The sequence below is a fragment of the Gopherus flavomarginatus genome, chromosome 15 (assembly GCF_025201925.1).
Source record: "Gopherus flavomarginatus isolate rGopFla2 chromosome 15, rGopFla2.mat.asm, whole genome shotgun sequence".
NCBI lineage: Eukaryota > Metazoa > Chordata > Testudines > Testudinidae > Gopherus > Gopherus flavomarginatus.
The window spans coordinates 31483024-31496338 of NC_066631.1; the positions used below are offsets into that span (position 1 = coordinate 31483024).

A 13315-nucleotide genomic window follows, 5' to 3' on the forward strand; every position below is an offset into this window, starting at 1 on the left:
GATGACTGAGTCAGTCTGTCATTGTCCCTGAGACCAGTGTCTGAAGCTGCGCTTCTATAACTGCTAAGCAGCGTGTAGGTACTTGAAGGCAACACAGGAAGCGCAGGCGCTTTCATATCTGATGTGGCTGATGTCTGCAGCTGTGAAGGAGTCAGTCACATTTCAAACACATTCCCCTATTCTAACAACAGAAACAGGGCAGACTCTATGTGTTTTTCTGCCCCAAGCACAGCAGTCAGGCGGCCTTCAGTGGCAGTTCTGCGGGAGGTCTGCCGGTCACGCGGATTCAGCGGCGGTCCTGCGGGAGTTCTGCCGGTCACGCGGATTCAGCGGTGGTTCTGCGGGAGGTCCGCCGGTCACGCGGATTCAGCGGCGGTTCTGCGGGAGGCCCGCCGGTCACGCGGATTCAGCGGCGGTTCTGCGGGAGGCCCGCCGGTCACGCGGATTCAGCGGCGGTTCTGCGGGAGGCCCGCCGGTCACGCGGATTCAGCGGCGGTTCTGCGGGAGGTCCGCCGGTCACGCGGATTCAGCGGCGGTTCTGCGGGAGGTCCGCCGGTCACGCGGATTCAGCGGCGGTTCTGCGGGAGGTCCGCCGGTCACGCGGATTCAGCGGCGGTTCTGCGGGAGGTCCGCCGGTCACGCGGATTCAGCGGCGGTTCTGCGGGAGGTCTGCCGGTCACGCGGATTCAGCGGCGGTTCTGCGGGAGGTCCGCCGGTCACGCGGATTCAGCGGCGGTTCTGCGGGAGGTCCGCCGGTCACGTGGATTCAGCGGTGGTTCTGCGGGAGGTCCGCCGGTCACGCGGATTCAGCGGTGGTTCTGCGGGAGGTCCGCCGGTCCTGCGCCTTCACCATGCCCGTCGCCGAATTACTGCCGAAACCACGGGACTGGCAGACCTCCCGCAGAAACGCCGCCGAAGGCTGCCTGACTGCCGCCCTCACAGCGACTGGCAGGCCACCCCTTGCGGGCTTGCCACCCCAGGCACGTGCTTGCTGTGCTGGTGCCTGGAGCTGCCCCTGAATAGAAAAGATCTCATTTGCACTGTGTTTAACCTTTAGTTTGGAGGATTTGGACTCCAAATGTGCTTGTGAGATAGGAGAGGGGTTTGCATTACATTTCTTAAGTAAAGTGTATTAAGTACCTTCCCGAGCAATCACTGCTTTCATGGAAAGTGTTTATTCTGTTTGATTTTACATTATGCTACTTTTTATGTAGCTGTTTTTCCACAGACCATTTTACCCTGAGGACTACAGCAGAATCAGATAAATTGTCATAAATAAATCTCTATTTCAGACCAGTCTCCACAGCTAAACTCTGGGGATATAGCTTTGACTAATCTTTTCTGTCTTTTCCTTTGCCTAATTTTTGCCAGAAGCTGGGGATGGGTGATAGGGGATGGATGACTTGATAATTCCCTGTTCTGTTCATTCCCTCTGAGGCACCTGGCATTGGCCACTGCAGCCATTGACTGGCCCAGTCTGGCTGTTCTGATGTTCTTCGCACAAGAGTGTATTGGCTGTGCTGTCTAAACACGACAGTAGTTTTACGTGGTTAGAAAGTAGGAGATCAGCTTGATTAGGTGTCTGTCCTCCATTGGGCATGCAGTACCGTACATGCGTGACAATAGCAAGGAACAAAAGCACAATCTATCTCTTCCAAGTAAACCTATTTGCTGATGCGGATTGTAAAATTGTCTCAGTTCACAGAGACTGAGCTACAGCAGTAAACTCAGCATAAGCAAATGAACCTTTTGAACCACTGACTTTTAGCGAAAGGGACTCAGAGAGAAGCACTGAATTGAGCTGTGAGATAAGGCTCTCTGGGTTTGGCAAAAATCTCAGTGTGTCAGTCAGTCAGTGCAGGGTCCTTCTTGCTCTGCCATGATCAGAATGTTTGTGAGTGCGGTGGGGTGCTCAGGCAGCCGCTGTTCTCCCCGGGAGTTGATTTAATGCAGTTAGGTACAGTGCATAATTTCATGCCCAGAATTTTCAGTGCATCTCTTTCCCCTCCCTCTCTTGCAGACATTAACTCAGAGGGGAAGAATGCCCCTTCAAGTTCCTACCCACTCGGCTCTGATGAACTCCCAAACAACACGACTGGCAAAGAGAAGGGAGAGCTCCCCCACACCACAGCTCACAACCTTGTTCAGTCGGGAGAAGACTTCTTTGATTCTGTGACTGAGAAGACGACTCTGTTGCCTCTACAAGCCCCTGAAGCCCATACAAAACAAACTTTCCCTTCCAAGAAGAAGCCACCTTCTCTGAAGCAAGTAAACACTGCAAGGAAGCACCTGAGACCCCAAACTACCCCATCAATGCTTCAGAGAGCTGCCTCTCAGCCAAAGCTGTCAGGCGCCAGGGCCTTCACCTCTGCTGAAGAGCCTCATGCACTTGGGAATGGGATTACTATGGCTACTGAAGCCAAGCAAGCAACCCCTGAGCTGCCATTGTGGGGTGGCAGGAAAGGAAGCAATGGCACAACCAGCCAGTCTCCGCTGCAGATTTCTCCTTTTACGTTATGGCCTGTGATCCGCCAGCCCACTTCCCAAAGTCCAGAGACAGTAAAGCAGCCTGTGGTTGCTGCGGCTGCTGTAGAAGGTGATACAATCGGTCCCAGTGCCAACAAGACAAGCAGTGCAGAGAACGAGATGAATGGATCTGCTTCCGAAGAAAGTCAAGAAACAACCACTTCCACCATCATCACCACCACAGTCATCACCACCGAGCACACGCCAGGTAAGCCCCCTCTCTGCACGGCCACAGCCCCACAAACCCTGAGCCGCAGCAAGAGGCAGGTGGAGTCACCAGGCTGTGAAGCGAGAGAGGACACACTTCCTGTGTCTGCAAATGCAGCGTGCGCTTTTGGAGCTGCCCAAGAGCTTGCACGTTTCATTGGTGTCAAAAATCTGCACCAGTACAATGGCATGGCCACTTTCAGGAGAGAGTGCACTTGACTCTTGTACGAAAGGCAGCCTGGCGCATAACGCAGGAGAGGGAGAGGGAGCCAGCTAGCAATGCAATGGCATAGACACCGAGATTGTAACCCAAAGTCAAATCTTTGAGGTATCCTTGGGGATCAGGAAGGCGGTTCTAGTGGGACCAGCAGAACTTAGTGAATGTGGAGCAGGAAACTGAGGGTTTAGAACAACCCAGGATACAGCCAAGGAGGAAGTCTCTGCTCACAAGGAAGTGCCTGGCATGTGCCACCTCCATCCATTGAGTGAGCAGCATTGCTCCAGCTCATGGGGGTTAGCTATCTTCTCTGCAGTGTGAGATGGGCCCAGGAGCCAGAGGCCATGGGCTGCCAGCAGGGATGCACATGGTGGTATCAGGGGTAGCCCACAGGGAAATAGGTTTGTGGCATAAAACCAGGGATTTTTCCATCTGTCATGGGGGGCTCGACTCACCACAGGGACACGGCACTGTCTCCTGTCACTGTGGGGAATTGCTCACCAGGTCGACACTCCAGCCAGCAGTTACTCTCTGAGCCTGCACCCCTTCTCACTCCAGGAACCACAGCATCTTCTTCCGTGTGACTCAGCCCTCCGGCCAGGTCCCTATATACGTGGTTTCCCCTTCCGGGGATGTGTATCAAGGTCCCTGCTCACCAGCCGTCTCTGTCAGTTCGCCCATTCACTGCCACAGGGCCTGCTCCCTGAGTGGCTGGCAGGGGAATCCAGGCCTGTTGTCTACTCCAGGTTCTGGCTCTGGCCCTCTGAACAGCAGCCCAGGTGTGGTTCCCTCCTGCACCCTGCTGCCTTTCCCTGAGCCTCTTCCTCGCTTCCTGGCCCTCCCCATGCCTCTGGGTTTGCCAGCCTGAGCTCTGGGCTACTTGTTCCTATGGCCCCCCAAGTGCACCTCCTTCCTCCTGGGGAATGCCTGCAGCCCCTCTGCTGCCAACTTTCCACCTTTATAGAAGTCCCACCTCTCCCCACACAGATGAGCTTTCCCCAATCAGGGCTTTCCTCCCAGGCTTAATTCTCCCCTATTGCATCTTCATTGGCTGACTGGGCCCACTTGAGCTCTTGCAGGGCCAGTGTGGGGAGTGCACCCATCACCTCATCAGCAGGGCTGTCTGGGCCCCATCCTGGCACTAGTGAGAGTCGTGTTGTGTAGGGGAGGCAGGAGGTGGCGCTTCATTGTGCACTTGTATCTAACCTTCCTCACACACGTCACTGCTGTTAGGATGTTACTAGCCTGCTGTCCTCCCTCAGGGTCAAGCTCCTGCCAGTCAAATAACAACCAGACTTCCAGGTAGGCTACTAGAAAAAGCTACGGTCTATAGGCCTGATCCAAAGTCTTTCACTGGGAGTCGTTCCATTGACTGCCGGGGGCGTTGGAGCAGGTGTCTGAATGAGCCATGCTATGCGGTGCATTTAAAAGGTGCAGGTGCTGTGCTCATTCCAGAAGAGTTCAGATGGTTGGCAAGGTCAGTCTGGGAACGACGTTGTGGCCTGCAGTGAACCACCTCAGTCAGGGTCACTGTTTGTTCGTATGCAGAAATGAAACAGGAGTGACTGCCTGAATCTGACGCCTGAATAGACTTTGGTGCTGTCTCAGTCTCTGATTCCCTCTCGCCTGTCAGTCACCTGCAGGAATGGGCTGGGCTTTTTTGGTCAGAGATCTCTTTTAAAAAAAGAAAAAGGGAAACAAAAATTTTTCTTAGCTCTTTCCCCATCCAAAACCCGACGTGTGGAAGAGGAGCTGTGACTGCCAACAAGGCTTGTTCCTCACAGTTCATTATTAATTCATGTGGCTTTGCCTCCAGTTATCTGCAGCGTTAGTTTCTACGACCCAGAAGGCTACATTGACTCGACGGACTATCCCCCGCTTCCTGTGCCCAACTTCCTGGAGTGCACCTATAACGTGACAGTCTACATGGGCTATGGAGTGGAGCTCCAGGTAAGAATACGGTGGCACTTCAGGGTTGCTGTTTCCCAGGTGCCATCCCACTGGGGTCAGCCGCAGAACAGTCACTGACGCGGCATGGAAACAGCTCTTGCTCCTTGCTTAGTGTGTGCAGCTGAAATGAGCTGTTCCTGGGAAAACGTGCTAATATTTCCCTGAGTTAGAAGCATCTGGGAAGCCTGGACAGGTAACTGATAAATAAACCCCAGAAGGAGAAGAGCAGTCACTACCTGTCCTTGAAACATGATTAAAACAGCATCGGTGTAGTCTGTGCACTAGACTAGAGTTCTCCTTGGGCCCTTTTTCTTCTTCAGTTTTCCCCATGTTACAATTTGTTTCTTATTAAGCTACATCCCCTTTTAATCTCTGTAATTAGCAATGTGCACTCAAAGGAACGGGAGACCTTGTTCCCACCGTTGGGTGTGGCTGGACTGAAGAAGAGGGGTCACCTTGTTGCAGCCTGATGGTGCAAGCAAATCCGTGATGGAAAGGGTTCTCATGGAATTCAGTGTAGCACGGTAGTTAAGTGGAGTGAGCATCAGGGCAAACACTGAAACGCTGGCATTTTATGCATATTTTAAAAACTTTTCTCTAACAATGACTCTGTCTCCTGAATCGAGAGGGTGCTAAAGACAAACTGTTCTGCTGTAAATTTGCCTCCCTTTGTAATCCATCCAGTGACATCATTCCTGACCTTGCTCCATTGTAGGTCAGGGTTTTAATGGAGCATAAAATTAGCCACTCCGCCTTCAGAACTCCCCTTTTCACTTTGCTGATGTTTTTGAGGCTCTTTGCCATTATATTACAAAAGCAGATCTGCATCTGCTGAGCACAACCTTGCCTGGCCAGGAGTCATGGCGGCATGACACGCAGGTACACCCAGATCTGCTAAGCCACTGGGGGTCTCTGAATGTAAAGCAAGTCAGTCAGTAGGTTTGAATGTACACGCAGGCCGGCTAGGTAGCAGCAGGGGAATGTAGGGAGCCTCCCACCCCCCATACACACACCCCTCGCTAACTCTTTCCACTGTGCCCAGCCCAGGCCTGGGCACAATGATCTGATCACAGATGACGGGGGTAGGTTTGAGTTGGGGGGGCTGGGGGATGTATGGGGGGAGAATTTGTTTCACAGCCCCATACAACAATGTGAAAGCTGGCTGCCCTTGCTAAAATACTCAGCCCACTCTAAGCAACATCCTTAGAGCAAGAGGAACAGCCAGGCCTGAAGTGTCCAAGAATGGGGAGTTTTCCACCGTAATAGGCACATTTTGGAGAGCAGGATGGGGGTGGGGCAGATGCTTGGAAAGAAAAGCTCTGTAAAGAAAGCATGTCTGAGCCTAGCACTCTGGAGACATTGCTGGAAAATGGTTAATCTCTGATAGCATATAACCTCTGCAGAGCAGTACGTGGAAAGAGGGCAACATTTGGAGTAATCTGTGCAAAGCCGCATAGGGACAGCTCTAACTTTGGACTTTTGAAGCCAAGAATATAACTTACTGTTTCGGGCCAGCAGCCCCTCTTTCCCGGTTTCCCCCTCACCTAGGTGAGCCGTGCTCACATCCCTTCACGTGTGCGGCTTATTCCTGCCTGCTGGCCCAGCCTCAGGCTGAAGTGTGGGGTAGCTAGAGAGTGGAGCTGTCCCTTCTGCTATGGACTGGGAAAGTCCCATTGCTAGGCTGGGCCGCAGGAATGCCCAGGGGACACATACAGCTGTTAAAGGGACTCAGCTAACCCTGTTCTGTTGCCTGGCTGAAGGCTGACGAACAGGGCCCTGAGCAGGTCCTGATGGAAAGGGAGCCGGGGGGGCCATTTTTCCATATTACGGAGCAGGACACTGCTGTACAAGTGTCCCAAGTACAGGCAGGCTGGAACCCACCTGCATAACTTTGTCTCCTGCCTCCTCAATATCAGCTGCCTGGAGATGAAAACAGCAAGAAACTCTTCCCCTCCGTCCAGCCTCTAATGATCTCCCTGGCAGAGGGGCTAGAATCTATGAGCAAACTGAAGGGAAATAAGGAGAAATGGGAAATCCTTGCTCCTAGGATCCTCATGTTGGAGGATCCTCTCCTGGGATCACTGAATCGGACGTAGGGCATCATGCTTTGGTGTCAAAAGCTGGCTCACCTATCATCAAGGGCAGCAAGCTCTGTGGAAGACTCTTTAACCAGCTTTCCAATTTATTTCAGATGGAGGCTGGAAATAGCATGCAGGACACGAGACATTTGATCTCTTTTCATGCTTTAACCTCTATATGGCATGTAGTGTATGAAATACACAGGTGAATGCGACGGGAACGTGGCTGCACGGAAGGATAGTCCTTACGCCCGGAATATCACCAAAGACACAGAGCACTAGTGTGTGCAGCTAGAATAGTGCAGGCGGAAACGCCCCTGCGATTCCAGGTGTCACTGTTATCCTGTCACTCCAGTTTAGAAGGAGATAAAAGGGAAGTCGCTGAGCTGACCCCTGGATAGGTCACGAGACCAACATGAAGGTCAATTACCTTAGAGAGACAATCAGCAGGAGGGAATTAAATGCCCTAATTGTCACGTGAGGTCCATGCAAATCATCAGTAACTGCAGAAAATAAACAAACACTCAAAATATGAGAAGCCTTTGATTCTCCTTCATACCAAGGGCTTTTGGCACAGGGCTAGTGAGGTGAAAATGTCTACCAAGTGCATTGCTGGGTAGAGACACCATCCAAGGGCTAATCATGATTAAAGATGTAGACGAGGAAGCAGGCTGTCAGTGTTTGGACTGTCCCTGGCCCACGGCCCCTCCATTCTCAGGGGAGCGCTGTGGTCTAATGATTCAAGCACAGGAGATCCTGACCTCTAATCTCAGCTCTCACACCAACTCCCCGTGAAGCCCAGAGTGTGTCACATCCCTGCTCCATGCCTCAGTTTCCCCTCTGTAGAATGAGGGTCATTGTCTATTTAAATGCCTCCCTTGGACTGGTATTTTAAGGATTAATTATCCAGTGTTTTAAAGTGATCAGACGATGGAAAGTGCCAGCTAAGCATCATTTATTATTTGCACAGCCCTATCAGAAGCTGTTGAGGATGGGCTTGTTAGCCACACACTACTCACGGAAGGAAATAACATGGGATTTTAGGATGGCTTGAATGGCTGATCAAAGCACTGATGAAGATTATCTTTACCCGTCCCTGAGGGATCCTGGCCTCACACATCTAGTCTGAAGGAGAAGAGAGCAGCCCAGCATGATGGCCTGATGAAAAGATTAATGGCTTTCCTGCTGCTCCCTCTTGTTTTGCCAGCTTGTCATTTAGAATCCCTGTTCCATCCTCCTCTAATTATTTTACATGTACAGATGCTCCCAGCTTCACCGGCTACAAAGCTAATTACATGAGTCAGGTGCGGAAATAGTGTGATGCCATTCTTTTCCCCCGCCATGTAGTCACTCGTGCTGGTAATTGCTGGCATTTAAAGTGAGTTTGATTGAATTCCTGACTCCTGTAACGGAGAGAAGCAGAAGAGGCCTTGCTGAAAATGGTCACAGTGATGGAGTGGCAGGGGAGAGAGACAGAGAACCCCACCTAGGATATTGGATATTAGGAAACACTATTTCACTAAGGCCTGGTCCACACTACAGCGTTAAATCGATTTAAACAGCGTTAAATCGATTTAACGCTGTACCCGTCCACACTACAAAGCACTTAAAATCAGTTTTAAGGGGTCTTAAAATCGATTTCTGTACTCCTGCTCAACAAGAGGAGTAACCCTAAAATCGATATTACTATATCGATTTAGGGTTAGTGTGGACGGAAATCGAAGTTATTGGTCCCATTCTTTTACTGAGCTACCCAGAGTGCACCTCTCTGGAAATCGATGGTAGCCTGGGACCATGGACGCACACCACCGAAGTAATGTGCCCTAGTGTGGACGCATAAAATCGATTTTATAAAACCTGTTTTATAAAAACAATTTTATTAATTTCGATTTTACTCTGTAGTGTGGACGTGGCCTAAGAGGGTGGTGAAGCACTGGAATGGGTTACCTAGGGAGGTGGTGGAATTTCCTGCCTTAGAGGTTTTTAAGGCCCAGCTTGACAAAACCCTGGCTGGGATGATTTAGTTGGGGTTGGACCTGCCATGAGCAGGGGGTTGGACTAGATGACCTCCTGAGGTCCCTTCCAACCCTGATATTCTGTGATTCTAAAACACCATTAGGGCTGCATCAGCTACACCGGGAAACCCCATTCATGTTATGCAACTTTGCAGTGGCTCCTTTTTTGGTCTCTAAGTGGCTTTTGTGCTGGTGCCTGGTTTCCTGGGCTGGAGACTGCACAGCCATATCATGGGCAGCAGCTGTGAAAACTCCCTACCCCAGCCTGGAAGGGTCGCCGAATAGCTGAGCATACATCTGCATTGCAGCTGCTACAGTAGCCCGGCTCCAGCGCTGCAGCCGCTGTCGTGTAGACACTCCCTGCATTGCAGAAGGGTTTCTCCGTCGAGGCAGGTGATCCACCTCTCCGAGAGGCAGGAACTAGGTCAGCAGAAGGAACCTTCCATTGATCTAGCTGTGTCTACAGTGGGACGTAGGTCAACCTGACGACGGCACTCAGAGCACAGGGCTTTCCATAGCCCTGGGCGAGGTACTTAGGTTGACTACATTTTAAGGGTAGGCCAGGCCTTAGTCCCCTGCCCACTGCAAGCTTTGGCAGCCTTTCTAGGAGTATCAGTGGAGAGACCAGGCCCTGCGAGTTGCAGCAGAGGCTTTTGACATGGACACACACACATCTCTCCAGTGCAACAGAGCTGGGTTCCGAAGTCGAACCCCTATGGACGGTCCAGGGGATTCAGGGGCTGGTCCAGCCCCCACCAGACACAATGGAGGGGCTCCCTCTGGTCAGGCCTAGTGGTCAGAGCCAAGAGCCAGTCAGGAGTCAGAAAGTGAGCCGGGCTGGAGCAGGGCAAGGAACAAGGCAGGCAAAGGAGCGATCGCAGGTGTGGGCCAAGTGCTGCTGCTGGGCTGAAGAGCAGTCCTGGCAGTGCCACTCAGCCACGCTGGTGCTGTGGTTAGGCAGCTGACCCCAGGCCCCTCATTTCTGACATTAGGCCCCACTGGTATTGGGAACTGTCCCTTTAAGTGGTTTAGCTGCCCAGACAGGAAGGCTGCGGGAGGGGTGCTGCTGAAGCCTGTGTTCTGTTCTGCAGAGGTACTTGGGAACTACATCACTGAATAAAGGGGATCTCTTCCCAGCCCCCGGGGCCCCGCCTGCTTACTGACCAGCACGGCCCCTGCCCCAGCGCACACTGTTGTGTTCTGCGCTCTGAAGGGACGGCCTGTGCAGAGCACAGAACTAAACACGGCCCTTTGACCCTGTGTCAGTAGCATTGACGGGAATGTCTAGTTCAGAAACACACAGGAAAAGATCTCCCTGTTTAAGCCTTTTAATGGCATCACAGCAGCAGCAGATGAGAAGGCAGAAAAACTGAATCTGAATTTAAACAAAAGCCGTTCTCGGTGATGCATTACACCTTTGGATAGAGTAATAACCGTTAAATGGGTTGATGAAAGGAAAAAAAATCCCAAAGAGTGACGATTCGGTACTACATTAATAACATCTTGTAACATAGATTAAGAGACAAAGAGCAGCGTAAAAGAGAAAAGCTCATTACCATGTCACTGTGCTGCAGTTAAAAAAAGAGAAAGAAAATGAAAGTCCCTGGCAAGTTCTAATAACTTCTCTCGAGCAATTCGCTTCTGCACATGCCCCTGAATGGAGAACCCCTCTGCACACCTCAGCAGCTCTGTCATCCTGACCGTACCCCAGCCTGAACGCGTTGAAGTCAATGCAAACTTTCCCATTGACGTCAGTGGCCTGTGAATCCGGCCCTTAATGAATTATAGGGGAAATTCACCTCTGTGCATAAGGCCTAGGTACCAAACACAGGACTGAAGCGGGATTTAAGTGCTACCTCAACCTTGTGGAATATAAGTGGCTCCTAACTAGGCTTTATGCTGGCGCTCTGCCCAGGGTGAATCTCACCTTATTAGACGTTTCAGACCCTGGTCCTCCTACCGAGCCCACTGCAAGCTGCCCAGCATGTCAAGCCCTGAGCCACTGACACGCTGCAAATTAAGTCCCCACATCACAGCAATAAGGACAGAGCAGCTAATTATAATAAAATTACATTTATAAAAAACTCTTGACATTTCTTGGCAAAAAACATCATTTCCTTATAGAGATTTCAGCTGAAATGTAAAGGTGTTTGGATTTTTTCTAGGAGGCGAACGAGCCTGTTAGTTTGGGTTTGAAGGATTCTTCCCCCTGCCCCCGTCTTAATGACACATGTTCCAGGAGCTTAAATTAGTTCACTCTTTGATTTCCCTTTGCAGTTCCTGGCAGGAAGCTGCACATATGGTACCTTTCTCCCTGGCTGATGATCCCTGGCACAAGTCCACTGTATTAGTGTGTAGCTGACAGTTATCCCAGACACAGAGGGGAGTCCCCAGGACTGTGCTGTTTACCTACCTCCCAGTGATAAAGGAGAAATCTGCTTCAAGAGAGCAGTAACCCCACCCCCAACTCTTTCTTTCATCCTCTTCTGTGCATTTCCCAAGTACGGACTAACTCAAGACAGAATTTAAATAGCTGGAAAGTGACCGCTGCCACGCAGGCTGCCAGATAGAGCGAGAGCTCTGCAAAGCCTTCCCTTGCACAGGGCCTGCTGCTGACACACTTCAGGAATGCCTGCAAGTAAGATTTCTGGGTAAGCGCTGCAATGCATTAATCAGCACCTGCCCCCTTCAGAGATCTGTCTCCAGCCTACATCCTAGTCTGAAATTTCTCCTCTGCAGACAGGCCCTGAAAACAGGGAAAGCAGCCATAAAGCCGAGCAGCTCAATTCTCATTCTGCTCCAATGACTGTTCCTTTAATATTTCCCTTCTTAATTTGTCAACATGACTTTGGGGCTGGCCTTCACCTGCCAAACCTGGTTTGGAAACAGAACCATCCTTGAGTGATTTCAGCACAACGCATGTCAGGAAGACTCTGGATTTTTTCAGTGATTCAGAACAGACACAACGAGCTAAATCCAGCCCAGGTGAAAACCCAACAGAAGTCAGTGGAGTTGCATTAATTTATACAAAGGCTGAGTTTGACTGTGTTCATATCAGCTGTTCCAGTCAATCCACCCCTAATCAACAAGGAATTAATGTTTAAATCTGCAGGTCTCTGTCTGCCTAGAGAGGTTTTTCATTGGGGCGTTTGGCACTGGAGACTGGAACAAACAAGGCAAGTGTGTACAGGTTAGGCACATGTTCGTTGCATGCTCCTGTGCAGGTAGGAATTGAGCTCTCAGTTCTTGCCTCTCATCCAGGAAGCCCAAGAAAAAGTTAATTGCCCCTCAAAACAGGCACATGTGCAGGAGTGTCCACGCCCCCCTCCCACATGCCAACACCTGGCACAGAGCCCTAATGCTGCTCCTTCCCTTCTGAGAGCCCCCTGGATTGGAGTCTCCTCTCCCACCCATTTCACAATGGTTTCAATGAGGTGTCCCCTGATTTACACTGGGATCAGGGAATGGAGAATCTACCTGCCCTCTCCTCCCCCAGCCCAGACTGTTAGGGAGCCAGGACCCAACCCATCACAGCCAACCCATTGGCTCCAGTCTGGAAGTGAAGTGGACCTGGTGGGGGCCATGCATTCCCTGCAGCTAATGCTGCCGGAGGGAATGCACCATGGGCCAGCAGCACCCGGGGGTATCTCCAAGCTCTCAGTCAAGACATCACCAAGGCAGGGCTCACTGTGGCCAGGTCTGGAGCCTAAAGAGAACTCTACAAAGACCTAGCCGGGGCCCATTTGGTCAGCCATGCCTGCTAGGCCTTCAGAAGCAACTGGGGAGGGAGAGACCCAAGATCACCTCCATACTGTGAGCAAAAAGGACACTGGTCCAGTAGTTAAGGTGATGAGACTTAGGAGAGCCAGGTTCAACTCCCTGCTCTGCTTCAGACTTCCTGTATAACCCTGCGCAAATTACTTAGCCTCTGTGCCTCAGTTTCCCCATCTATAAACACAAGCCAGATTGCAAAGTGCTTTCACATCTACAGATGAACAGTGCTACATGGGGACCAGAGATCCTTCCCCAACCAAGCCGCTTCACTTCCTGCTGGCTGGCTAGGACTTGACCTCAGGTAGCTCATGCTCCCAATGCTGGCCAGGCCCTGGGAGAGCCAGCTTGCCAGTGGAGTCTGAAGTGCTGAGTGATGCTGAAGGTGGCTTGGATAGGGAGCACAGCCTCTCCTGGGCCAGTACAGTTGCTTTTGTTGTTCTGTTTCCAGGCTGAAAAAGGGAGCTGCCAATTTGTTTTCCATTGAAAAATTAGAGAAGAAAGCAGCCTATAGGTCAGTGGCGGTGACCTAGAATTGCTGGCATTATCTG

General features: G+C 51.2%; 1 protein-coding gene across 1 annotated transcript in view; it reads left to right on the forward strand.

Annotated features, from left to right (window-relative positions):
* Nucleotides 1-13315, forward strand: part of SEZ6L (seizure related 6 homolog like) — a 163359-nt gene that overhangs the window by 90208 nt on the left and 59836 nt on the right. Inside the window, exons 2-3 of the mRNA XM_050924391.1 lie at nucleotides 2021-2734; nucleotides 4767-4900. Coding sequence (XP_050780348.1) covers nucleotides 2021-2734; nucleotides 4767-4900 — 848 coding nt within the window. The remainder of the gene's footprint in view (nucleotides 1-2020; nucleotides 2735-4766; nucleotides 4901-13315) is intronic.